At 38.6% G+C, this 26,535-nt stretch overlaps 1 protein-coding gene across 2 annotated transcripts in view; it reads left to right on the top strand.

Annotated features, from left to right (window-relative positions):
• Positions 1–8,236: 8,236 nt before the first annotated feature.
• LOC123758647 (citron rho-interacting kinase) overlaps positions 8,237–26,535 on the top strand; it is a 69,374-nt gene continuing 51,075 nt past the window's right edge. Inside the window, exons 1-13 of one of the 2 annotated variants that reach the window (XM_045743172.2) lie at positions 8,237–8,377; positions 11,215–11,442; positions 11,649–11,824; positions 12,730–12,810; positions 15,248–15,411; positions 17,319–17,505; positions 17,813–17,926; positions 18,938–19,097; positions 20,572–20,749; positions 21,160–21,292; positions 23,013–23,159; positions 24,578–24,718; positions 25,008–25,139. In XM_045743172.2, the coding sequence (XP_045599128.2) occupies positions 11,232–11,442; positions 11,649–11,824; positions 12,730–12,810; positions 15,248–15,411; positions 17,319–17,505; positions 17,813–17,926; positions 18,938–19,097; positions 20,572–20,749; positions 21,160–21,292; positions 23,013–23,159; positions 24,578–24,718; positions 25,008–25,139 (1,824 nt within the window). In that variant the 5' untranslated portion in view covers positions 8,237–8,377; positions 11,215–11,231. The remainder of the gene's footprint in view (positions 8,378–11,214; positions 11,443–11,648; positions 11,825–12,729; positions 12,811–15,247; positions 15,412–17,318; positions 17,506–17,812; positions 17,927–18,937; positions 19,098–20,571; positions 20,750–21,159; positions 21,293–23,012; positions 23,160–24,577; positions 24,719–25,007; positions 25,140–26,535) is intronic. The other variant, XM_045743173.2, reaches the window with a different exon arrangement.

The following is a 26,535-nucleotide window of genomic DNA, read 5'->3' as shown; positions in this document are numbered from 1 at the left end:
TCCTTGCGCATTCCATTGCAGGATCTTTAGAATTCTAGGTTCTTGGAATGTGCTGATAATTCCGTGGTATCCATGGAGTCTGATGAACACGCCATGGAAGTTGCAATTGGGGTATAGGTTCTTAGTGGTCCTGAAATTGCCTCATCAATGTCGCTTTCCGACGACCTGAACTCTATCTGCTTTTTATGGGGGTGCCTCTTGCCCTGCTGTCTTGACGGTATGGATATTACATCTTCGAATTTTTTGAGCTTGTGCTCAATTGTCTTCCGAGTCTCTGTGGTTTGCTTGATTCCATGTGAAGACAGCAGACTTTCGATTAACTCAGTGACCAAAGTTTTGAGCATTGGCCAGAGAGCGTTCAGTTCAGTGGGAGCACTATTTAATGTTGTGCAGGTTGAGGGCCTAGTGGCTTTTAGACCCTTCTCGGTGGTAACTTTGGCACTGGAATTGCTACTCCTATTGGCCCCAGTGTGCTTGCTGGATGAAATGGGAGGCCGACTGCTTTGAACATGAGTCTTGTGTCCTCCATCTTTCTTTTTGTCCTGTACTGTCTTCTCACCCTTCACCATGGCCGATGGTGAAGGGCCGTGTGCCCCCTCTTCCTGAATGGGTAGACCCCACGCGGTTTTAGTGGGCATGGGAGCTGGTATTCGTTTTGGTGGGGGTTTCGGCTCCGCTGTTGGCGTGGTGGGGTTCGTTTGAAGCCTTTTGAGCCTTTCAGGGCATTTCAAGTTCCAGGCATGATGTGCCTTGGAACAATTTGGGCATTTTGCCTGAACAGGGTGGTTTGCCTTGAATTTATCAATACATGTTTTTGTATCATGGGACTGGCTGCAGACTCCGCACCTCACTGGGCGTTGGCAGCCATCTTTGTGATGCCCAAATCTCTGACATCTAAAGCATCTTAGGGGTTCTGGGGTGTAAGGCCTGTGTTGGAACACCCCCCAGATTCCAAGGTCAAGTTTTTCCGGGATCCGTCCTCTTACTGTGAGAAGGACTTGTCGAGTTTCTTGTTTTGTTCGTACTTGGCATCTCTCTGCTGACACCACATAGTTCAGCTTTTCGAGATGGCCAAGGGCCATATGCAAGGGATAATGGAGGACAATGACTTTACTTATTTTATCCTCTGGTTTCAGTTCCTCACATTTTGCGTAATTTTTTAGAATCGTAGCGGCCGACTCGTCTTTTGGCCTCAGAATGTATTCTCCTTTGAGATTAGGTTTTGCCCTGACCTGGAGCTGGGGGTACTCTTTTTCCAGGTCCACTACAGTAGCGTAGGAAGACTTACCTTCCGTGTGCTGCACTTTGAAGACCGGAAACGTAGATCTAGTCTGAGGCGCTGGGAGAGCTGGAGAAGCTGGAGAGATTAATGGGCGATGGGTCGTCATGGAGTGGCTTGTCCTGTTAGCCTTAGTCACGTGATGCCACTCGCCGTCACTTTCGGAACTGGTGTCCATTATCGATGGTCTTTTCATACTCTGAGCAGCATTGCTGGATCGATTATGAGTCAATTGGAATTCCATGATGAAATTTCAAATGATCACTTGTGGAGTGGTCTGGTGAGTGAAGGACGTGACGTCTGGTGTACAACTGAAAACAACTGACTAATCTTAGCTACCTATTGTGCTTTAATATACTGTACCTACAATTTTCTCTCATCTTCTTTTTTTTTTTCATTTCATGTAATCTGTTATCATTTTTTTGTCTATAAATTTTGCAAGTATTTACCTCCTTAAAATTTTCTTAGATTAAGGACCTGCCCGAAACGCTGCGCGTGCTAGTGGCTTTACAAGATTGTAATTACCATATTTGTATCCTCACATTCCTTATGTACATTCTTGTATATGCATAAATAAATATTCTATAAGTGTACAAACCCGAGTGGGGAGTGAGAGAGCGTCTGGACCTGCAGGTCATAAGCGACCACTCACAACGGTTGTCTCTCACCAGCGCCTCTCCCATTTTCTCTCATCTCCGCTGTGTTATAGGGGACACTGAAGTCATTACATATTCATCCCTCGTAAAAATTGCCGATTCAAATTTTTATTCAGGTAAAAGTACATACATAGAAGATGAGTTACAAACATAATGTTGGATTTATAGATAAAGCTAGTACATACAATACATGCTGATGATGCCATAATTATCAGAGGGATTAAGACAGTGGAAGATCGCAAGAGAATACCCGAAACCCGAAACCTGCCCGAAACGCTGCGCGTACTAGTGGCTTTACAAGAGTGTAATTACTGTACTATGCTATGTATTCTCACAAACCCAATGTACCTTCTTGTATGTATATAAATAAATAAATAAATAAATAAATAAATAAATAAATAAATACAAGATGACCTCTGGACAAACTGAAGGGAAGGGCAAAATTTAAAATTACTACAGTGTAACGCATGTTTACTTGTATGTATGTGAGTGATAAGACACGAAGAGTTTAGTGTTTTTTTTTACATTTGTTTAGGATAGTCTTGGTTACAGCAGTCGGTTTGTTGATATAATGAGATGTTGTGATACCTGCAACCCGTCCTCGACTCAAGTCCATTACATCCAGTGGTCGTCCCCACAGACGCATTCAGATTCAGATTCAGATTCAGATTCAGATGTTTATTCAGGTAAGGTATATACATACAAGTGATGTTACATTAATGGATTGATATATAGATAGAGCTAGTACATACAATGCCTAAAGCCACTATTACGCAATGCGTTTCGGGCAAGAAAAACATTAATATCTAGAACTTAATACTAATTGAGCATAAAGAATAAAAAGTGTTGAGAACAAATACAAATAAAGATAAAAAAAGGGGGAACATGACTGAAAAAGCAGCACAAATACAATAGGTTGACAAACAGTGTTGATTAAAAAAAAAGAAAAGAAAATAACAGACATGGGTTGACAATAGAGGAGTGAGGTAGATTACAGGGAATTTATTAGGTAGTGTTTAGTTTTTATCTTAAACTGGTTGAGAGAGGTACAGTCTTTAACATGGTTGGGAAGGTCATTCCACATTCTGGGCCCCTTGATTTGCAGAGCATTTCTAGTTTGATTAAGACGTACTCTAGGAATATCAAAACTGTATTTATTTCTGGTGTGGTGCTCATGGGTTCTGTTACAACCTTCTATGAAGCTTTTAAGATCAGGATTGGCATTATAGTTTAGCGTTTTATATATGTATAAAACACATGAGAGAATGTGCAGTGACTTAATATCTAACATATTCAGAGATTTGAGTAGGGGTACCGAGTGATGTCTGGGGCCAGAGTTGGATATTGTTCTAATAGCGGCTTTGTGTTGGGTAATTAGAGGACGTAAGTGATTTTGGGTAGTAGAACCCCAAGCACAAATACCATAGTTGAGATAAGGATATATAAGGGAGTAATAGAGAGTCACCAGGGCAGGGCGTGGTACATAATATCTGATCTTAGAAAGAATGCCCACAGTTTTTGAAACTTTTTTTGATATATTTAGAATGTGTCCCTGGAAATTCAGCTTGTGGTCAATGAGAATGCCAAGGAATTTGCCATCTAATTTGTTACAAATTTGGGTATTGTTTATTTTGAGATTTATAAGACTAGAGGATTTATTGCCAAACAGAATATAGAAAGTTTTGTCAATGTTAAGGGTGAGTTTGTTGGCAGTTAGCCAAAGATGGACTTTATTTAGCTCAGTATTTACTGTGGCATTTAGAGCAAGAGGGTCAGGACTGGAGTAAATGAAGGTTGTGTCGTCAGCAAATAGAATTGCAAATAGAATACAAATTGAATTCATATGTTGTTGTTATAGATTCAGCTACTCGGAACAAGTTCCAAGTAGCACGGGCTATGGTGAGCCCGTAACTTACCTGGCACAGGAACGGGGCAAGTAGCACGGGCTTTGGTGAGCCCGTAGTTGCGCATTCATAAGTTTTTACATGCTGTTCATTCAAAACGGGAATTTTCTCAAATACAAATTAATAATAAAATATATTAGCATATTGTGCATATATAGGCATAGGTTAGGTTAGTTTAGGTGTTTATGTTCTGTTGGCGATTATTTGTATTTGTAGTACGTGAGTGAAGCATTTACAGCGTTGTATTTTTTTTTTTTAGATATATACAAGAGTTGTTACATTCTTGTACAGCCACTAGTACGCGTAGCGTTTCGGGCAGGTCCCTGGAATACGACCCCCGCCGCGAAGAATAGTTTTTACAACCAAGTACACATTTTACTGTTAAGTTAAACAGAGGCTACAGTTAAGGAATTGCACCCAGTAAATCCTCCCCGGCCAGGATACGAACCCATGACAAAGCGCTGGCGGAACGCCAAGTGAGTGTCTTACCACTACACCACGGAGACTGATGATCAAGTTCGAACAAAATTCGTCAGTGAAGCACTTGTTCTGGAAGTGTTGGAACGAAATCAGTTGTAAGTTGTGTGTAAACTGTTTTTCACTCATAAACAGGGGGTTTGGCGGGTGCATAGAATCACTTTTGGGTCTATTTGGAGGACGGGCTGAAGTGGCTTGTTTGATAAATGCTGAGGGTATAGAGGGGAATTGTCTTACTGTGGATGAAATGCTAAGTGATCATTTTGCATTACAAATACAGCTTAAACTAGATAAAAAGCATGCCTGCCTTCAGAGGAAAAGGTTAAAGTTTAATGAGGGAGAATTAAGGGGTCTTGTTGGCCATATTAAGTCTTGGTATGATACTTATAAGCCAGTTTCGGCAGAAGCATTTTATGAAGATTTAATTAAGGAGGTCGATGTATTTAATGCAACATTGAACCGGAAAACATCTAGTATAAAAAGGCATCCCCCCAGAAAAGAAAATTATATACATGACAAGATGCTTAAAGGGTGGACATTAACAATGAGGAGAGCTCACAGGGATTGGAATAGGAATGGTAGGACTGAGGAAGGGAAGAATGCTTTACTGGCAGTTGCTAGGCTGTGTGGGGAGAAGAGAAAGGAAATTAGGAGCAAGTATTGGCAGGAATTTGCAGAGAAAGTTGGGAGTAACAGAAACTTGAAGGAAATCTGGCAAGACGTAAATAAAATAAGGGGTAAAAAGCACAATTTTGTTGCACATCCAGACCCGCAAGGAATTGCAAATGGGCTCGTAAATAAATGGGCGGAAGCTGCCAAACTTAGTTCATTACCCGCTGTAACGAGAGAGTCATTAGATTCTTGGAAAGATTTAAGAAAGGATTTTATACTTATAGCAGGTAACAGTGGTGATGTCACTTGCACAGTGACATTACCAGAGAAGAACTAATAATGGCGATTAAAGTTGGGAAATCTACAGCACCTGGGGAGGATGGAGTAACTTATGAAATACTTAATGAACTTGCCACTATGACGAAAAGCCCACTTTTAGACCTCTTTAATATTAGTTATAAAGAGGGCAGTATTCCCAGTAAATGGAAAAAAGCTATGATCATCCCTATCCCTAAAGCCAATGGAGAGTATAGACCTGTGTCTTTAACCTCGTGTTTTTGTAAAATGATGGAGAGGATCATTTTAAATAGACTTTTATATATAATAGGTGATCAGCTGTCTAGTAATTTGTTCGGGTTCCTCAAAGGAAAAAGTACCTCTGATTGTATTATTAAATGTCTAGCTAATGAAAATGATTATTATAGAATTTTCATTGATTTACAAGGAGCTTTTGATAAAGCCAACAAAGAGGTTATTTTATATGAATTAGCTGGTCTTGGTGTTAAAGGGAAATTATTGCGCTGGATAGGGGATTATCTTTACGAAAGGAAGGCTCAGGTGTGGTATCAAGGTTGTATGTCAGGTGTGAGGTCTTTTGAACTCGGCACACCTCAGGGAGGAGTGTTGAGTCCCACCCTGTTTAATGTACTAATGAATAAGATAGCATCTGAGAGATACTCAAATGGGGTAACTCCGATCATATATGCCGATGATATTTTGTTTCAGGGCAAAGATATTTCAAAGGTTCAAACAGTGTTGGACAATTTCGGAAACCTGTGTCACCATATGGGATTGGTGGTTAATGAAAACAAAACTAAGTTTGAATGTAGAAGTCGGAGCCCCATTGTTTTGAAAATAAACGATAAAAATATAGAGAGAGTTAATATATATAAATATTTAGGCATATATGTTGGATATACCCATGAGAGTTTGGAAGCTGAGATGAACAGACTGTTGGGTCAATGTCGGAAGAGATTACAACCTCTGAAGGCTTTGGCATGCTGTGGAAAGGGAGTGGGAGTCCCTGTGCTACGAATGTTATACTTGAGTACTGTAAGATCTCTTATTGATTATGCTGCATCTGTCATTTTTTGTTTTGGTAAAGGTAGGATGGGCAAGTTGGAGAAGGTACAAAATGAAGCAATGAGAATTATCTTAGGATGCCCAAGAAATGCTATGATTGAGATAATGAGGATGGAGTTGAATCTGCAGAGTATTGGGGATAGAATTTCAGAGATAAATGTAGCCTCTGCCATTAGATTAATGAGAGGTGGGGGAGCTAATGAATTAATCCTCTCGGTTCAAAAGGTGGGAAGTAGTGAACAGTGTATGATGAAGAAGAGAGTATATATGAATAAATTATGTTATAATGTTATAAAGTATGATGTTATTACAGAGTGTGTTGCTGTGCCCAAGAAAAAATTTACACCACCATGGGAGGATTGTAATGTAGATGTAGTAATTACTCCCTTGCATAAGAAAAAAAGTATGTATGAAATAGGAGAGCTGAGGGCAACATATGATTGTATAATTAGAAAACTGCCTACGGAAAACACTCTACATGTATATTGTGATGGGTCAGTAGCTAGGGATGGGAAGGCAGGATGTGGAGTCTTGATCAGGGAGTACACTGACATCGGCACTGTAGATACTGTTATTGGACGCCGCTTAACTGACAATGTCTCTTCAACGCCGGCTGAACTCCAAGGAGTATTAGCAGGATTACAGGAAGTAGTCAAATGTGGTAAACATGCTTGCTTCTTTATTGACAGCAGAGGAGCGTTAGAGTCTTTGAGGAGGCGTCTGCTCACGTTAGAGGAGCGGGAGCAGACGCCCAGTATATCAGAATATTGTGATAGAGTGTAGAGAGAATGTTAAGAGACTAGAAAACACTGGGTATAAAGTAAGATTCATGTGGATCCCTTCACATGTGGGAATACTGTTGAATGAGGTAGTTGATGACATAGCGAAGAGAGCCACTGAAAAAACTCTTGTTGATGTTGTATGTCAGTTAACCTTGAAACAAATAAAAACAAGACTCAAGGTGATTCAGGAGGGTGAAGAAATGATAAAGAGAATGGCAATGGTGGACAGTAGTAACACACTTAAGAATTATTCAATAATAAATACAAATTCGTCCTTCACTTATGGTAAAGGGAAGTCTACTTGGAAGGATTCCATTTACATGAGATTACGATTAGGATACAAATATATCTGGCAATACGGTGTTGATGTCAGTGAAAAAGAGAAGGAGTGTAAATTATGTAGTATGCCGTACGCCCACACCTTAGAACATTATGTATTAGATTGTCACCTTATTGAAAAATATAGAAATAAGGAAATAAATAGTGTACCACATCAAATTGTTTGGATGTGTGATAATGATATAATAGACAGTATACTTAGGAGCTACAAGAATTTTGCCCCAAGAATGTAACAATTATATGCTGTACTTGCTGTATGCAATGTTAAATGGGATTCTTGTACTGTTATATGTCTATTTGTACTCACTGAATTTGTGCGCCCCTTGAGGGACTTGAAGTAGAGGGGGGTAGAAATAGCCTAAGCTACTCTATCCCTTTGAGATGTATTTATTGCTTATCTCAATAAACATACTTGAACTTGAACTTGAAATGTCTCCCGGACCAAATGGTGCTCAATATACATTTAAGATTTTCTGTATGTATAAACTGGCTGCCTGTTCCCCGACAAAATAATTTAGTATTAAATTCAGGTAAATAAAAGTCGATATGTATTTAAAACCAATTTAATATAGTCTACCATAAGATTATAAAACTAGTTTTCTGTAACGTCGTGTTTATATTAGATAAGTAGCAGTTAGGTAAGACACTAAATTTAAATTTTATGAAATACATATTACTGAAAGGCCATATATTTTAAGCTGGACTAAATTAATTATAATATAAAAAATAAAAATATGTTGCATTTACTAAGCAAAATGTCATAGAATGATGATTTAATATGTGAAGTTAAGTGTTCGCTTGAGCCTCTGGGATGACAGGAGGACCAATCAGTGCGAGACGAGGAGATGAACACAGTTTAAACCTGGTGTGAGGTGTGTGTGTGTCGTTAATACTCTCCCTGGCGAGCTTCCGCGCCTCCTGCTGCTGTGTGTGTCCCTCCAGCGGCCAGGTTGCCTCGTCCTGCAGGTGAAGAACCTTCCACACTGTTAAACATAACATTATTGTTAAATTACATCACTTGTCTGTAGTCACTCTCTTCAATACATTGCAGTACATCGGATATTTATCTGAATTTACCTGAGGGCCACTATCTCTAGTGGCCTCGACGAGAACAGGAAGCCGGCGGCTTGTTTAAGGTCTTCATTGTTCCTGACGATTTTTTCCAACTGGATTTTGAACGGCAGTATTCTTGGCATATACGGCTTCGGCGGGTAGGTGGTTCCATGGGTTCAGATTCAGATTCAGATTCAGATGTTTATTCAGGTAAGGTATATACATACAAGTGATGTTACATTAATGGATTGATATATAGATAGAGCTAGTACATACAATGCCTAAAGCCACTATTACGCAATGCGTTTCGGGCAAAATCTAATAACCTTGTGTGTGGAAAAGCATCTCCTGTTCTCAGTCCTACAGTGTGGCTTATTGAGCTTGACACCGTTGTTCCTTGTGTTACATCTGACCTTTTGAACAAATTGTCTGGATCAATATCCTGCAATTTGTTCAGTACAGTATTTCAAGTTTCAATGAGCTCCTCATGTCTGGTTTTCAGTGTTGTAACGTACGGTTATGTTACGTTGTTGGGTAGATTAGATACAGTGTTTGGTGGGTTTTCATATTCATTTAGTAGTCTTGGATACAGCAGTCAGTTGTTGGCAGTGTTGTAGACGTTGAAACGGAGTTTGGAGCAGTGAGGCTGAGTGAGGCCGAAGTCACGGAGCTCTATGCAGGAGAGAGTGGCGGCCCGATCAGGAATGGTGAGTGTCTAAACACGATGGGGAGCGAGAGCATTGTAGCTCGATGGGGTTGTAGTCTGTCTGCTCTGTCTAATTTTTGTTGCCCGATGTTACACTTTCTCCAAAGCAGCTATTTCCTTCTGAAGGTGAGGTCTCCATGCCTGGATACAATAATCAAAGTGAGGGCGCACCAGAGATTTATGCAGATGAATAACTGCCTTACTACCTTCCCGCCAAACACACATCGAAACTATGACGTTGGTTCAACGTTCGAACAAGTTTTAACACCTAACCAGTTATAACAACCAATATAGCAAGTTGTAACAACGTTTTAATACGTCATAAACACGTTAAGTCAAGATGTAACAACTTTATTACGTTGTAACAAGCGGAAAATAGAGACAGTTTCGGTTTGTGTTTCCAGGGTTGTTACACTATGGGTGAAAAGGTATTGCCTGTTTTCTTCCCTGCATCATGGCAGATGTCAGTACATTTCTGTGAATGATGCTATGATGCACTGCCCTTAAATATTGCCATTCCACAGTATACTATAAAGGGTTCACTCCTCTCATTTAAGGAACTTGGTACATCATTGCCATATTTACTAGGTAAATTCAGGTAACTACATATGTGATTTAGAAAGATCTATGCAACACCTTAAGCCAATACTCATTGCTGATGATACAACCTTTTATTTTCTCAAACATGATCCCAGTTATCCAGACACAATACACTAAAATAAAAAAAAAAGTCTACATGTGGCTGACCACAAACACTTGCCCTTAACACTGATAACATAGGGCATACAGTATAGTACGTATTGGGAAACTCTGCCAGTCAAATAGATGAAATGATAAAAAATACCAAAAACCAAGAGCAGAGCAGAAGGGAAATTGCTTGGCATACTCCTGGACAACAAATTGAACTTCAGTTGCTTCAGAACTTTTGTGTTTCGTATTTTCCTGTTGTCAGGAACAAAATGCCTGTACTGTATTTTAGCTTATCGATGTCCCTCTTGGCCAGTAATTGACTCATGGTGCAATCTATAGCAATTGGCTAACTCTGGTACAGTACCTGTTTACTACTAGGTAAATATAGGCATTAGGTGATAGGAAATGTCCAGATGCTCATGCCCTGCTATGGAGATTGACTCCAGGTGATGATGTAGACTCCTATACTATTATATCTGTACCTTGCTTTGTCCTGATGACACCAAACTTCACTCGTCTAACCATCTCGCTTATGGTATCTGTGCCCGGGGACCTACGACTCAAAACTACTTCAGACACATGTTTACTCGATACAAATTAGCAATTAGAACAATAACACACTCCAACCCCAGACAGCATGCTGCACCCATAAATCCATGAACATGCTAAATATACAACACGGCACATACTGCACTTAAATGTTCTGTACTCTCTATAGAACTCTGAAGTACAATACTACTCCTGCCCTCAAACATTCCTTAGGGGACTGTAATAGAACCCATGGGCACCACATGAGAAATGGGTACAGTACTGTATACTGTATTTTTTATACAAAAGCCTAACTGTACTAAAGCAGAAGTTCGATAAAATGCTGTATAGTACTGTAATTATATTAACAATTTAAAAGAGAAATAAAAAATATTTTATTAGCATAAAGTACTGTAGTTTATATATCTGCTTTACCAAATAACATTTTATCATGTACAATATATATTTCTTCATCATAATAAAACCAATTGTTTTCCTGTAATTGTTAGTATGTATTAAATACATGCTGTAAATGGGTTTTTATAATTATGTGCCACTAAGCTATAGAATCTAAAATGAAGTACTGTAGTCTGTTCCTTTTAGCATTAAGCATCACTAAAAACTATTGTCTGCAAAGTTTTAAAATTTTGTTAATTTATTGAATATACAGTATATTTTTAGATATAATGACCAAAGTTTACACTTAAACAAGTCTCCTAGTACACTGCAGTATACTGTACTGTATACTATGTAGGGTATTTATCTTATATTGTGTTCACAATGGATATGATGTATAAATGTTATAAAAGTATAAATTCTTGTACAGCACCTTTGACAGGAACCATGGAAGAGCCTGGCGTGGAGCCAATTGTTAAGCGCATCAGACACTTGAGCACTCTGGTGAGCAGCTCGGGACTGGACGTTGACTCGGACGTGTCGGCCCGACAGCTTGTTGGCCAAGAGTGGCTCCTGGATGCTCTCCTTGTGCTGTATGAAGAGTGCAACAATGATCAACTCAAGCAGGAAAAATGCATAGCCGATTTTGTGGATAAATGTAAGGAATTATTTTAAATCTGTTCTTAAATAGTGGATGCTTTACTCTTGTACAGTATTTTGTTCTAGGATTAGTTTTGTTGAAAGGTACATCAGCAATGGTGGAGAAACTTGTTTAACCAGAAAGTTGCTGTGCATATGGTTCTTTCAGTTATATAATATTTGTATAAGGTGATGAACAAATTTACTCAATTCTTTCCTTTTCAGATCGCAGCACTGTTCATGAACTACGAAAATTAAGAGTCAACTTGAATGATTTTGAGCAGAAGAAAGTAATTGGGAAAGGCCACTTTGGCATTGTGCAAGTAGTTAGAGAGAAAGCCACCGGAAATGTGTTTGCACTCAAGAGTCTTAGGAAATCTGACACAATAACACGGCAACATGTAAGTGGTTTGAACTCTTAACTTATTGGGATAGTGAAGGGCAGTACACTAGGTAATAATTACTAGGTAAAATGCCACAAACCTGCTGAATACAAGCAGGTAACTTCTTGGTTGAGGAAGAGGCATTCCTGGAGGTGATGTTTATAGTGATCTCTTGAAAGATGTGTTAATATTTTGTACTTTTTAAATAATACAGTATTATTAAATGGAATTGAATAAACTCTAATTTTCACCTATTATTCTAATTTATCAATTCAGTGCTTGAAGAAAATAGACATTGAGGCTCTTGAGATGCAGCATTGAATATCATAGTGAAATGAAAGTTGCACTAGGCAGCTAAAACATCATAAATTGTTACACTTCAGTAATGAAGGTTTTCACATTGTGTAACACTCGTACATCTTGGAAATTGTTTCATGTTGAATACAGCACATAGTATGGCTTTGAACGTGTGATAGTGTTACAGTGGTTAGTATTGCTGATCTACTGGATTACATTAGATCTGTCAGTGGTTGGCAGTAGCTGTTCATCCCTCCTTATAGCGGGTAGATAATGGGTTATAAAATGTCTGGACAGTAATTAACACACTACTGTGATAGGCACCTCTAAAATGAGTCAGTGGGTATAAATTGTACAAATATTTTGTACTATATATTTTTGTTGCCCCTTGTCTCTTGAATTAAGACAGTATGGGATTATTAGTTAAATGTGTTAACTTTACAAATTCTTTCCTAATGAACACTTGACCTACATGTTAAAAACAGGAAAAATTACATTCTGACCTTCCTGGAATCTTGTCATATGTAGGTTATGGTCTTGGTCAGACCAGAAATTCATAATGCCATTTCTAAATTTACTGTTCTGTTTATTCCATTCATGTTATTACAGCTTAATTTTTTCTGCAGATTGCCTTTTACGAAGAAGAAAGGGACATCATGGCAAAGAGCACCTCTTTCTGGATAACGCAGCTGCAATATGCCTTTCAGGTAAGCTGCCCTTATGTTGTGAAGAAAAGAAGTAGGTAAAGAACCCATAAGTTGTAATGAAAGTTGTAAATTATCAGAAAGCTTGTTTACTATTGTATGAAGCTGAGCATTTAAGAGTACAAAATGATTAGGGCAAAGCCATGGTGAATTTTGAATATTTATAGAATCTCTGTACAATATTGGAGACGGAGTCATAATAACGTGGCTGAAGATATGAAGACTAAACCATGTACCAGAACATGAGGAGACTACGACGTTTCGGTCCGTCCTGGGCCATTATCAAGTTGATTGTGTGATCTTTACGTGATAATGGACACAATTGACTTAATAATGGTCCAGAACAGACTGAAATGTTGTCTCCATTTTCTGGTGTGTATTCACCTAGTTTTCACCTAGTTGTGCTTGCGGGGATTGAGCTTTGCTCTTTCGGCCCGCCTCTCAACTGTCACTAACTATGTACTATTTCTCTCTCTCCCCCCCCCCCCCCCCACACACACACACACACACTGGCCAACATACGAACGGCATTTAGAAACTTGTGTAAAGAATCATTCAGAACTTTGTATACCACATATGTCAGGCCAATCCTGGAGTATGCAGCCCCAGCATGGAGTCCATATCTAGTCAAGGATAAGACTAAACTGGAAAAGGTTCAAAGGTTTGCCACCAGACTAGTACCCGAGCTGAGAGGTATGAGCTACGAGGAGAGACTACGGGAATTAAACCTCGCTTCGCTGGAAGACAGAAGAGTTAGAGGGGGACATGATCACCACATTCAAGATTCTGAAGGGAATTGATAGGGTAGATAAAGACAGTCTATTTAACACAAGGGGACACAGGTGGAAACTGAGTGCCCAAATGAGCCACAGAGATATTAGAAAGAACTTTTTTAGTGTCAGAGTGGTTGACAAATGGAATGCATTAGGAAGTGATGTGGCTAGGTCACAGGGGCATCAGAGTGAAAGAAACTCTGCCCATTTTTGTTTCTCGCCGGCGCCGGGAATTGAACCCTGGCCACAGGATTGTGTCCAGTGTGTTATCCACACAGCCACCGACGCCCGTGTGGTTTAGTCTTCTGTACAGTCTTGGTATAGTGCTAGCTACTCCTCCCCAATCCCACTTATATTTGCCTAACATTATATAATTTTTTTTTAAACCTTAGGCAGCGGTTATAGTCTTATGTTGATTGGTGGGGTAATGCAGTTGTCATCATTTGATTAAAACAATTATTGTCTGGGTTTTACACGTGTATGATGCAAATAAGGATATAATGCCTCTGTGGATGTAATGGAGTTTACCTTGACCCGTGAAAAAGTCCTGCTATCATTTAATGGGTACATTACTTGGTGAATGCTGTTATCGTCATACATATTACTAGGTGAATGCGATCTTTGTATAAAATTCCTTCATAATTACATATGTATACCAATGATGTTCATATGGTTTCCACAACTCTCTATGGTTGTAATGAGGTATTCTGGGTAAACTAATCATCAGTTGAACTCTTATCATGCCTTACGTGTACCAGGAGCCCGACCTCATCTGTGGAGGCCACATTGGTGACTTATGCCTTGGTTTCCATCTATTCTCTAGCCCATGTGATGCCATATTAATTCATCGCCCAGAGCATAACACTGTTGAATATTATGTTCATAACCTTTTCACTAATCTATTCTAGTTGTAGTGGAGTATATCGGGTAAATCGGTCCTCGAATGAAACATTATCATATGTTATGTGAATTATGTGTTTTATCAAGTTCTTCAGCACACACACTTGTAAATAAAGAGAAACAAGTAATAAACAGTAAAACATCCAAGGATAACACGGGAAGCTTCGGTAAAGTCGGGCATCATGTGTTGACAGATGCTAGACACGGCCACCACGCAACCTTCCAGAGTGCCTCCACCCGGTGAAACGATAAATGTTCACATATCATGTTTTTCTTACATTTTGCATATAAATTAAAAACTCTGTAATGGATTTTTTTTTTTTTTTTAAATTTGGTCATAAGCAGGAATGACCATTTTGCAATAGTTGTCTAAGAGTTAATTAATGGGTACTGTATGTGTGTGTGTATATACTGTACTGCACTATTAACTCCCATACTGCCCTCACCAAGATACAGTACCTTGTTCAATGGGTGGTGCGCTCACTGAGAAAACTTGTTTGTAGGTATAGCAAACAATTCAAAAGTCTAGAGTACATAGGGCTCGCATCTGCTTCCTCGGGCCTCCAGTAAACAGACGTTATCTTGAAAAGCGATAGTCCCTCCTGGCTGTGATAGCCTCGGTTGTGAGTGAGTGTCCAAGGATTTCCAAGGCATTCAGTATAATTCTCCGTATCACACTGAATGCTGGTGCTAAACATGGCTCCATATTACTCTTTCTCACCCTCTGTGGATGACAATCACTTGCTAATATCTTATTTTTTTTGCAGGATGACTTGCAGTTATACCTTGTGATGGAGTTCCATCCTGGAGGTGATCTGTTGTCACTCTTGGATCGGTATGATGGCTTTTTCTCTGAGGACATGGCCCGCTTCTACCTGGCAGAAATTACACTGGCAATTCATGCATTGCATTCCATGGGTTACGTTCACAGGTAAGGAAGAACTCTGCTACATTAAAATTAGTATTTATGCCCATCAACCTGGCCCCTCTGCTAATGAGATGGGTGACATTTTTATACTGTTATTTCTATCTGGTAGAACCTACAGTTTACCTTGGAAACAGACAATTAAATATTCTTTGCCTAGACATGAATAGACAAGGTTTGTGATGTACTGTACTTGCCTAGTTGTTTGTGATGTACTTGCCTAGTTGTGTGGGGGTTGAACTTTGGATCTTTGGTCCCGCCTCTCAACTGTCAATCAGCTGGTGTACAGATTCTTGAGCCTATTGGGCTCTATCAAATCTACACTTGAAACTATGTATGGAGTCTTCCTCCACTGCATCACTGCCTAATGCATTCCATTTGTTAACTACTGACGCTGAGAAAATTCTTTCTAAATGTCTGTGGCTAAATGTTTCAGTAGGATACTAAGTTTCCACCTGTGTCCCTTTGTGTTCCACCCAAGCTAAATAGGTTCTTTGTCCACCCTGTCAATTCCTCTGAAACTTTTGTAGGTGGTGATCATGTTTCCCCGTACTCTTGTCTTCCAGGGACATGGGGTTTAGCTCCCATAGCCATGCATCGTAGCTCATACCTCTCGTGAGCAAATCCACAAGGCCCGTGATGAGGGGTTCCATGACAGGTGGCAGCGGTATCATACCTCTGAATCTTCTCAATGCACTCCAGTTCAAAATCTACAAAACCAACTTCTTAAAATTATTTCACTTTTACTCACCTTGATAAAAGGATGAAAAGAGGCATAATAATCAGGTTCCTTCTTAAGACCTTTAGAATTTGTAGCTCTGAGACAAGGATCAATATATTAGTGAATGTGTCCTCACCTTTGAGGCTTTGTATATTTCATTAGAGAATGCAATAAGAGGGGGCAACAAATTTACAGTAACACCAATAGACTGGAGCGAGAACAATGGCTCGTCCTTTTAATGTGACACTGTAAACATCATCATTAACACTCGCTCATCTTAGACAGGTAAGCAGTTCGCTAAAGTTGGTTTATATCCAAATTAAGAACAAGAAGTTATGGTTCAAAGTGTTGCATTTTGGTAAATAAGCTATTTTGTTCAGAAAATTTATGAGCAGTGAACAGGAGGTCCTTAATTGGGTCCCACAAGATGTAAAAAGAAAAAAAAAGATAAAAAGATTTGCAAAGTTGACTTGGGGAGAGAAAATTTAACCATGGAGCACTGCAGCAAGCCTGTTGGCCTGTCCTAAATGAGTCCCAAAGGTTCATGATGTAAAATTTGAGCATATAGAGATGATACACAGAATATAAATAGCCTGGTATGTTGTCTGGCACAATTGGGGTTGATGGACTAGAAATGGTGAATGTTTGGTACTGAACTAGATCAAATACTTACCATTTTGTGGCAGTCAATTTTTGTAAAGTGCTCACTCGCACTTTGAGCACAAAATGGTTATTAAACCTTTCCTGGAATATGGCTTGATCTACTTAAAAAATTTATCAAAGCATCTTTTTAAATTGCAAGAAAAGATCTGGCCCCTTCAAAGCTTGAATATTCATACTTTTGAAAATGCAACAATGAATTTTGTGCACCAATGCACCAAATGTATCACATTTGAAAAGAGAGGGACAACATTTCAGTCTAAAACGGACCAAAATGTTCGCTCTTCCTTTCTTTTCACCTGCGAGAGTTGGATGTTTAATTTTTGGCTATGTTATTGTGACAGTCTGCACAGGATGCTAAGCCTCTGAACTTGTGTTGCTTTAAATAGTATTATAGTTTGTATGAATGATATGAACATAAACAAAAGAATTTTGCTGAAGTCTTATTCTAGGCATTTAAGTATCACTTGCTCTATTAGCCAAATTATTTATAATGGCAGTGTAATAAATTATAATTTGATTTGGTTTTTAGGGACATTAAGCCTGACAACATTCTTATTGACCGTTGTGGACATATCAAGCTGGCAGACTTTGGGTCTTCAGCAAAACTTACATCCAGTGGAGTTGTGCGAAGTAAAATGCCCGTAGGAACTGCTGACTATATAGCACCGGAGGTTCTCCAGTCGGTCAATGATATGGCCGGAGACATAACATACGGGGTAAGTATACTTTCCAACTTTCTCGGCATAACAACTGGTAAATAAGAGATTCTCGTGCAAATGTGGCTGTATCCTCATGAAAGTGCATGCGTGTAGGTACATGCTCAAATGTACCTATGTGAGCATGCAGCGGAGAATATTTATCCACTTATAAATGATTGATAACTTGGTTAATTGTGACAGCTGTTACAACAGCCTTATGCAAAAGTGTCAGTGTAATGCCTTTATAAATGAAACTGATTTTTTTTTTTTTTTTTTTTTTTTTTTTTTTTTTTTTTTTTTTTTTTTTTTTTTTTTTTATATACAGATTGAGTGTGACCTTTGGTCTCTGGGAATAATGGCTTATGAAATGCTATATGGCCGCACACCATTTAAAGGAGATCAAGTTGGAACAACCTACAGTAGTATCATGGATCATAAAGTAAGTCTTGCCTTTTATTAAACAAGCGTTCTATATGTTTAATGAATTGCTAAAGTTGATTTCTTGACAATGAATGATAGGAGATGCAATATTCTATTTTTTTTCCACATCTGGTCTGTTCTCGCATCATAATACAAATTTCCATCTAGTCTATATACTGTAACACTCTTTATTATTGCTAAATGGACTGTATCAAATTTGACATTGCTCAAATTATTTACACTAGGCCTATACATTAGGTTTATGCTCTTTGTTTACGTTCTTAGCTTGACTTCCCTCAAGACCACATACATATACTGAATAACCTGTGTGACATCTCGCAGTCCTGGCATACACTTTATATCAAACCACTCGCTCATTTACAGCATTAATTTTCATATGCACTGCCTTGTACATGGAAACTTATCACATCATTTAGACACAGTTGACTAGCCCTATACATTGGTCTCCATTGTCCATTCTATATTAACTTTTGTCATGTGCACTTTCCCCAGACTATTAAAACTATGTACTCATTATAATCTGTCCGACATGCTTTCTGTCGGTTATTTTTATACGAACCACAATACCCTCTTTGTTCATCACTGATAAATATCCCTAATTTACTGCACTTTTTGTATGACTATTCTGCTATACATTTTGCCCACTGCACTTTGTAAACTAATGCCTTTTTAATTTTCACTTATGGTCACTTTGGTTTATATAAAATTTTACAATTATTTTCCTGTCTTGTGCAGTTTTGTAGTCCTTGCTTCCTGGCAAATTTTCTGCACCCACTGTTCCTTTTTCTCCAACATACAATAATTTTTGTAGAATTTACATATTTTGGCTTCTCCCCTCTTCTATATTGGCTGTCATACGATCATGCACTCTCCTCACACCTTCAAATCTAATCATGTTGACATTGGTATTACTTTTATTGCTTCCACCCATCAAACTTTCAAGTATTCTCCTCACCTTTTTTCTAATGTATAGAAGGATTATTAGGTGATTTTATAATTTCCATTTCAGAATACACTTGTATTTGATGCCAACAATGAAAACCCAGTGAGTGAATCGGCTAAGGATTTGATTCGTAATTTGTTGGTAGATTCAAACCACCGTCTAAGCCATTCGGGTCTCCTGCAGCACAAGTTCTTCCTCCATATTAACTGGAATGATCTTAGAAATTGTAAGCTTTACTTATTATATTACACATTCTGGTAATCTATTGAAGCTTGTTTTAATGTAATGTATTACTAGTATTATTATGGTATTACCCTCCCCTCTCCCTTCACTTTCTCTTTCTGATTTCTGTTCTTTATTATGATATAGATTCCTTCTGGTCTCCTGTCATATTTTTTCATTATCATTACCTTGCACTTGGTTGTTAGTTATTTCTTGGTTATACTGTAACTTGGTTGTTACAGTTCAACCCCAACATGTATGGGCCTAATTCTGAAGTTTGTAAAGGTCTTTTTGTAGGGCTCGACAGGCCTTAGTTGCTACTTTCCTCATTAGCTTGGCATTTACAGTATATGCAAATATTGACATGCATAAATTCACTCTTGAGTAGGTCGGTCACAAAGCTTCAGAACAGCAATGGGCCTAAGATAATGTCTAGTCCTGTTTCTGTTGGGGAACTTAACTTGCAACATTCTACTAGTTTGACTTCTGTGACTTATTTTTCCTGTTTATCATTTATTTCCTTACCCAGTTTCTTGTTATCCTAGCTTGCCTCTCCATCTTGTACACAAGACTTCTATGAGGTACATTAGCAAATGCTTTGGGTAGCAAGCATTTTTTGTTTTTTTCTAGATTGTTGGTTTCCATTTTCCTGTTGTTTTATTGGTGACATTGTCATGAAAGTATTGACAAGTGTCATATATGATTGTTACCCTCTAAAGTTGGGGTGTCCCTTCCATAATGAAGATTATCCTTACCAGTTGCTTCACCAATTTCTTTCTGATTAATTTCTCCAAGGCTTATCCTAGATATTGGCACTCATTCCTGGTCTTAACACTTGTTCCTGTGTGTTCTTAGCTCAGTGGTCAGTTCACTTGGCTCTCGACTATATGGTCGTAGGTTGGATTCCCCATGTAGGGGAGACATTTGGGCACATTTCCTTGCACTTTGATACCTCTACTTGCATTGCAGTAAATAGGTACCCGGGAGTTAGGCAACTGTTATGGGTTGCATCCTGAGAAAGGTCAGTCATTAGCCTAGGAGGGAACTCGATAAGCCTAACGGGCTTCCTGTCCCCCAACAATTGGGAACGCGTTCTTGCATATTGAGCCTAGACCTAATTCTAGACCCTGGTTAATTACCTCACTCCTGAGTAATCTATTTGCACAAGGTCCAAATGTTGGCAGTCGTACTAGAAATGATGTTTACAGGACAGTTATGGGGGTGCATAATAGACGAACTAAACTAACTTACCAGAATGGTGGTTCAAGTCCCACTTCATATAGGTTTGAAGGTTCAGAGTGGTATGTAGGTTCACTCGCACTACCACTGAGTGTAGTAGGAGTATCTCTTGCCTCTGCAGACTTTTGTTTAGCTTTTAATTTCTAATCTACTCGGGGTGTTAAGTCGTGGACGTCTTTCTTACCAGCCGGTCGTCTCTCGGAACTCAACTAATACGTGCCTTATTGCCTTCTTTGCAGCTGCTCCACCATTTGTTCCTGTTGTCAACGGAGTAGATGACACAAGTAATTTTGAGGAGTTTGAAAATGAGAAGAGACTACCTAGTGTTGATGCCTTTCTTATCAGGCAAGGATTCACAGGGAAGAATCTTCCTTTTGTGGGCTTTACCTACAACAGGAAACAAGAAAATGGTGAAGGGTGAGTGTATAAAACTGTTTAAATCTTGGTGTGTTATAATTTTTGTTAGTTTATATTATTTACCTATTTCTTTTATCCTGTAATATATTCTAATGTTGTATTTATAATAATAATAATGTTTATTCGGGTAAAAGTACATATATACAAAATGAGTTACAAACAGAATGTTTGATTTTTAGATAGAGCTACAGTACTGTATTTACATTTAGAGGTTTAATGTTCTGCCAATGAGAGCCATGCCTTGCATCCATATCTATTGACACTTTTCTCTGTTGATCTCATGCATTCAAACCACATCTACTCCATTCACATACATCTGGCCAGACTGGTTATAGGAAAACTTATCTTAATTTGCCATGAGTACATGATTAAATTAATATTTTTTATGATAACATTACATAAATTTGCAGAAGCTGTTCCTGTAAATCCCGAGGTAATGCAGCAATAAACATATCGATTCTTGATGAATCAATCAGAGAACCATCATACCTAGAAGCCCAGCTGAAGGCTCAGAAGAAGGAAAATCATGAACTTAAATATAAGGTGACAGTGCATTGATTATTGTATGTCTTTACAAGATGGATTGTATGTCTTTAAGCCACAGTAAGTTATCGTTCATTGTCTTTATAGATGGCTCGTTCACCATTTCTTCCATGTATCTTAATTTGTACATGAGATGATCCTTATGTTTTCTATTCTCAATGTGCTTCTGACACACTCCTAGTTAGTCTTCCTCTCTTCGTCTTTACTCATGAAGCGTTTTGGCACTTTTTGTGACATTTCAAACACTATACATAATCAACAGAGAGGAAGTAGGCTAATTATAGGAATGGATAACCAAGCCAGGGAGGAAATACAGTAATTGCAAGTGAGAGAGAACATAGGAGAAGACGAAAGAAGTGAACTGGAATGATGAAAGTGCTCAGAGAGAGATGTGGAGCAAGGGAAGCACGACAAATATAGGAACAGGGCATAGGTGAATAAAGGAAAGAAAGTGATAGATCATAGAACTGCAATAAAACATAGTGAAAGCAAAGGAACACTTTCTAACAATACCAGCACTGTATTGCCAATATTCCTAACCCGGGTTTTTAATAACCGAGAAAAGGAAGTATTTTGAATGAGAGTAATATATGTAGTTTAGGAAGAGTCGTTCACAAGTACCAATACTGTGTAATTAACTGACACTACTTGATAAGGATACTAGGTTGTTTGTGGGATAATAATTTAATTGAAGGAAAGGATATTTGTAAGAACTATGGGAAAATAAAGTTAAGAGCTGAATGTATTACCTAGAGGGCACATGTCTATAGCCCTATGAGACGGTTGATCTTAAGGAAAGACATTGATATTGGAAAATGGTAACATGAGTTTGAAGCAAGTTACAGTAAGCATCAGGTAAGAAGTTGTGATGCTGAAATATGTTGCTACAAATGAGGTAACGGCTCCTTATGCCTTGTGGTTACTTTGTGGTGATTCTGGGGATCAACGTCCCCGTGGTTGGTGTTTTCTGGTCAACCAGGCTCTCCGACATGACTGCTCGCTGCCTGATGTATGAATCACAGTCTGGTTGATCAAGTATCCTTTGGATATCTGATGCACAAACATTGTGACTAGCCTGATGGCACTGTTTTTTATCATGATTTACCTAGTGATAAAGTGCCTGGAATGTTATTAAAATGCAGGTATCTGTACTTCAGAATAAATAATGCATTGGTTTCCCTCCCCACTAGCAAGCATTGAATAACCTGTGTTTTAGTATTTGATTCAAATCTAAATTCCATTATCCAATCCAGTCAGTTACCAGACTAGCCCAGGAAACTAGCACTTGTGTTCATTGTTTTTTTCTATGTAACACTTATTAGTGAGGCAGAGTTATGTCCTTGAGTGTGGATAACAAAGATGTGTGGTTCTGCCTCCTCAGGGTGGGCAAGGATTGTTGTTTTCTCTTCATGGTGGAAGAGCAGTGTTGGTATGTCATGACACTTTTATCATTGGTTTAGACAACAATATATGCTACCATGAGCTGTGTTCTCTCTCCACATTCTCTTCCCCAATTCAAGTTACTGTACCAGATATTTATAATTGGTAAGTTTTTTTGAATCATTCCAGGATGTACCTATTAGTATGTTTAATCATTTGCTGTGTCTTGATCCAAATTGTATCCTCAGCCAACAAGGTTCCTGACAGTGTTTATCTAAAATATGATTGTTTTTAATATATAATTTATTTCAAATTTCGCATTGGAATGTTTTATGTTTAGCTTATGAACATGCAAGAGAGTGAAGTTGGGCAACTGATAAAGGCAAAGGACTTCAAGCTAATAGAAGCACAGTGTCGTATCGAGTTCCTGGAGAAGGAGCGGCAACGCCTAGAGGAAGAGAATGGCAAGAAGGGGCGTGCTGCTGTGGTTAGTACATCCCATCTTGTGTATGTAAGCATGTTCTTATGCAGGCGATGAGTCACAATAACGTGGCTAAAGTATGTTGACCAGACCACACCATTGAGTCCTGGCTTTGTTGTTTTTGTCAACAAGCATGTTCTTGGTTTTTTAAATTAGCAATCTGGTCCTATACTGCTTCCCTATCTTCTGGATGATGCGTCTTCACTCAATGAAAGTGGTGAATAAGAGATTGACTCAATATCATTATTGATAGTTCTTGTCTTAAAATTACTGTATTTTAAGCATTGCTATATAGCCAATAGTATTCATATAAATGATGTGGCTTAAGTCTGCTTATTGCTGTACCATCGGATAATCGGTACCATCGGTACCATTGCTGTAATTTAGGATATTAACCTCCAATAAACCGTCATCATCATTTGCTGACTATCATTATAATTGCCAGGTTTTTTACCTGTACATGTACAAAATATACATGTGTTGAAGGCTAGTCCAAATGCAGGCACCATGTGGAATAAACCTCATATTGAATGAGGTGGAGATTAAGGCAAGAGGCAATTCTTCCTGGCCAGGACATGAACCCAGATTAAATTGCCCCACGTCTCTCAAAAGATTTGATTTGGGTTCCTGGTCAGGGAGGCTTGTCCAGGTCCCAATTTAACTGTTTGTCATGTTCACCCAGCAGTAATTGGGTGCCTAGTTTTTAATGGATTGGCAGGTCATGTTCCGGGAAAAATTAGTAGGTAAGGCTTACCAAGAGTTATGTGCAGGGATGCATGCTAACAGGAATCTGCATGCAGCTCTGGTTAGCTGCAAATCTAAATAGTAAATCTGCAGGTTAGCTCTGCATGCTAACAGGAATCGGTAGTAGTCGGTTCCTGTACCCACCTGTGTGTAGGAAAAATGCAAATGCAATAGATAAAAGCCTGTTTTATCCTGGAGTGACTACAGAAAGCCACTAGTGAACATAATATTTTGAAGCCCTATTTGGCATTAAAGGGTTCACCAGTTGGTTTTTCTCCCGTCTTCTTTCCCTGATTGCCAACAAATGGCAACACCTATAACCTGCATTTATGATCTAAATCATACTAAGTAAAATAAAAAGTGTGCAGTACTCAAACTAAACAATTATTATTCCTTGTCAGCAACCATCTGTTGGGCAAACAGTGTACAGAATTTCCACGAAGTGAAAGACTTTGTTACAGAGTGTCTGATGTAATGGGTGCAATATATCGTTATATATGTAGTTTGATAAAACTGAGATGGAAATGTAAAATTGTCAGTTGATACAATTAGGGCCGGGGCATGATTAGTCACTTCGCATCATGACAGGAAATATTGGTAAATGGTTAATAAAACTGTGTGGGTCTTGGAAGTAACCTTATACTTTATTGGAATAATTAATAATGTTTTTTCTCCCTTAGACATATAAGAGGGACTTGGCATTGGAGAGGGCAGATCGGGCCAAAATTGAGAGTCAGACTATTGAATTAATTAGGAGTATGAAGAAGAAATGGAAGGATGCAGAAACTGAGAAAATTGATGAGCTGCATAATAAATTAGAGGTAAGTCTTTTCTTGTCTATTGAAAACTGAATAATAAGTTAGAGGTACCCTAAGTATTTTGCATCTTTTTTTTTTTTTTTTCATAATTTTTATGCCAAATACTGTGCCATAACTGGCAAACAAAAAAATATTTAATGCAAGATTTCTAGATTCTCAAACATTTAATATATTCTTAAATAAAAATTAAATAATGAACATTATTTCTAACATAATTAATTCTAATGACAATTAGAATCCTTTTACTTTTTCCACCTTCATGTGTTTAATAATTTTATTGGCTTTGTTGTAGGCGTACGCTGAAGAGCTAAATTTCGTACGAACGCGGCACCATGAGGTTGGAAAAATGCTTGTCGAAAGAGAGAAGGAGTACAGAGTAATAGAAATTGAGAAATTGAAGTTATTGAAGATGCTTAAGGAAAAGGTAATGACTAAAATTATTTGAGTGTGACTTAGTAGGCACGTTAAAATTAACAAATAAATTTGACTTATTTTTCTGCTGGTAATATTTTGAACATAAATAAAGGACATATGAAATGCCTGGATAGATTTTACCAACTCTGCTGTCAATGAAGTACACTTGTCTTTAGATAGAGCAAGTTATGAGGTTTTTAAAATGGATCTAAAATAATTATCTTTTCGGTTCATTATATTGCGATCTCGGGTGTGTGTGTGAGATGGGTGGGAGGGGAAAGGAGGTTATGTTGCCTGCTCTGGGACACTTGGTCTAGACGAGGTAATGGTGCTAATGTTGGATACCCGTGCTCAGGTCTCCCTCTTCCTGGGAGACCTGAGCCTGATTGGTTTCTGGATGTTGTGCACAACTTCTTGTCCTCTCTTCTGTGCCTAGTGTCATCTTTATTCGAAGATGTTACTATGGCTGTTGTACTTTTGTTAGTGCTGGCCACGAGGAATACTTTTCAAGCTACATGCATTGCAGCATCTGACAAATTCATTGCGGGTTTCGTGTAGGCAGTCTGTTTGTGTATGGCACTGCATCGTTGCAATTTTTTTTTCATAAAGGAAAAGTTAAAGTTCAGCCAGTCATGTGTTTACACTCTTGATCATAGTCTATCAAAACCCTGCTATTGCAACATTCTTCTTGGCAAAGTCCCATTCTGGGATTCAGGCTTAGTGCTTTTTGGAGCTTGGACAGGGCCATTGCCTCCCTCTTACCTACAGCTCCTTCTCTGGCAGGGTGTCACTATGGGCCGGCAGTTATGTGTTTCCTTCAGTTGACCTCATCCATGGGTCACCTTTGCTTCGTAGTGCTTCCTGGGGCAAGTCCCTGTTTACTTGTGGTAGGTTCTAGTTTGTGCACCATGGGGTTCCTCAGAGGAGCACTTGAGGGGCTGTGTTCAGTAATTGTGTGTCAAGTGGAATGAAGACTTCCTTTCTTAGCAGTCCTGTGGTTATTCCCTAATTGTCAATCTTTGGTTAATTTTTCCAGAATGTAGTGGTTTGTTCTTTTTGTATTGGTGATCAATCTTTGTTGGTGACTTGAGGCTTGTTTTCAATCCCTAAATTACATGGCAAGAGTCCATTTGCAAAGTTCCTTGTTACAGTATATCCCCAAATCGACCAGAGACAGTCATGTTGACAGTAACCTGTGTGGACCCCAGGCCCTGGCTAAAGAATCGACTTAATGATGTATATAAAAGATGTGTATAATTGCTCTAGTATGTTCATTCATGATGTTATCAATGGACAAGGGATACAGTATTTTTAATGTTATCGCCTTTTATTTTTCATTATTGTTTTATGGGCTGATTCCTTTACTGCATGAATTCTGAAAATAGGAAATGGGGGTAATGATGATG

Source organism: Procambarus clarkii, chromosome 31, assembly GCF_040958095.1.
Source record: "Procambarus clarkii isolate CNS0578487 chromosome 31, FALCON_Pclarkii_2.0, whole genome shotgun sequence".
NCBI classification, from domain to species: domain Eukaryota; kingdom Metazoa; phylum Arthropoda; class Malacostraca; order Decapoda; family Cambaridae; genus Procambarus; species Procambarus clarkii.
The sequence above is the reverse complement of the archived record's forward strand: the minus strand, read 5'-3'. Positions and strand labels throughout refer to the sequence as shown.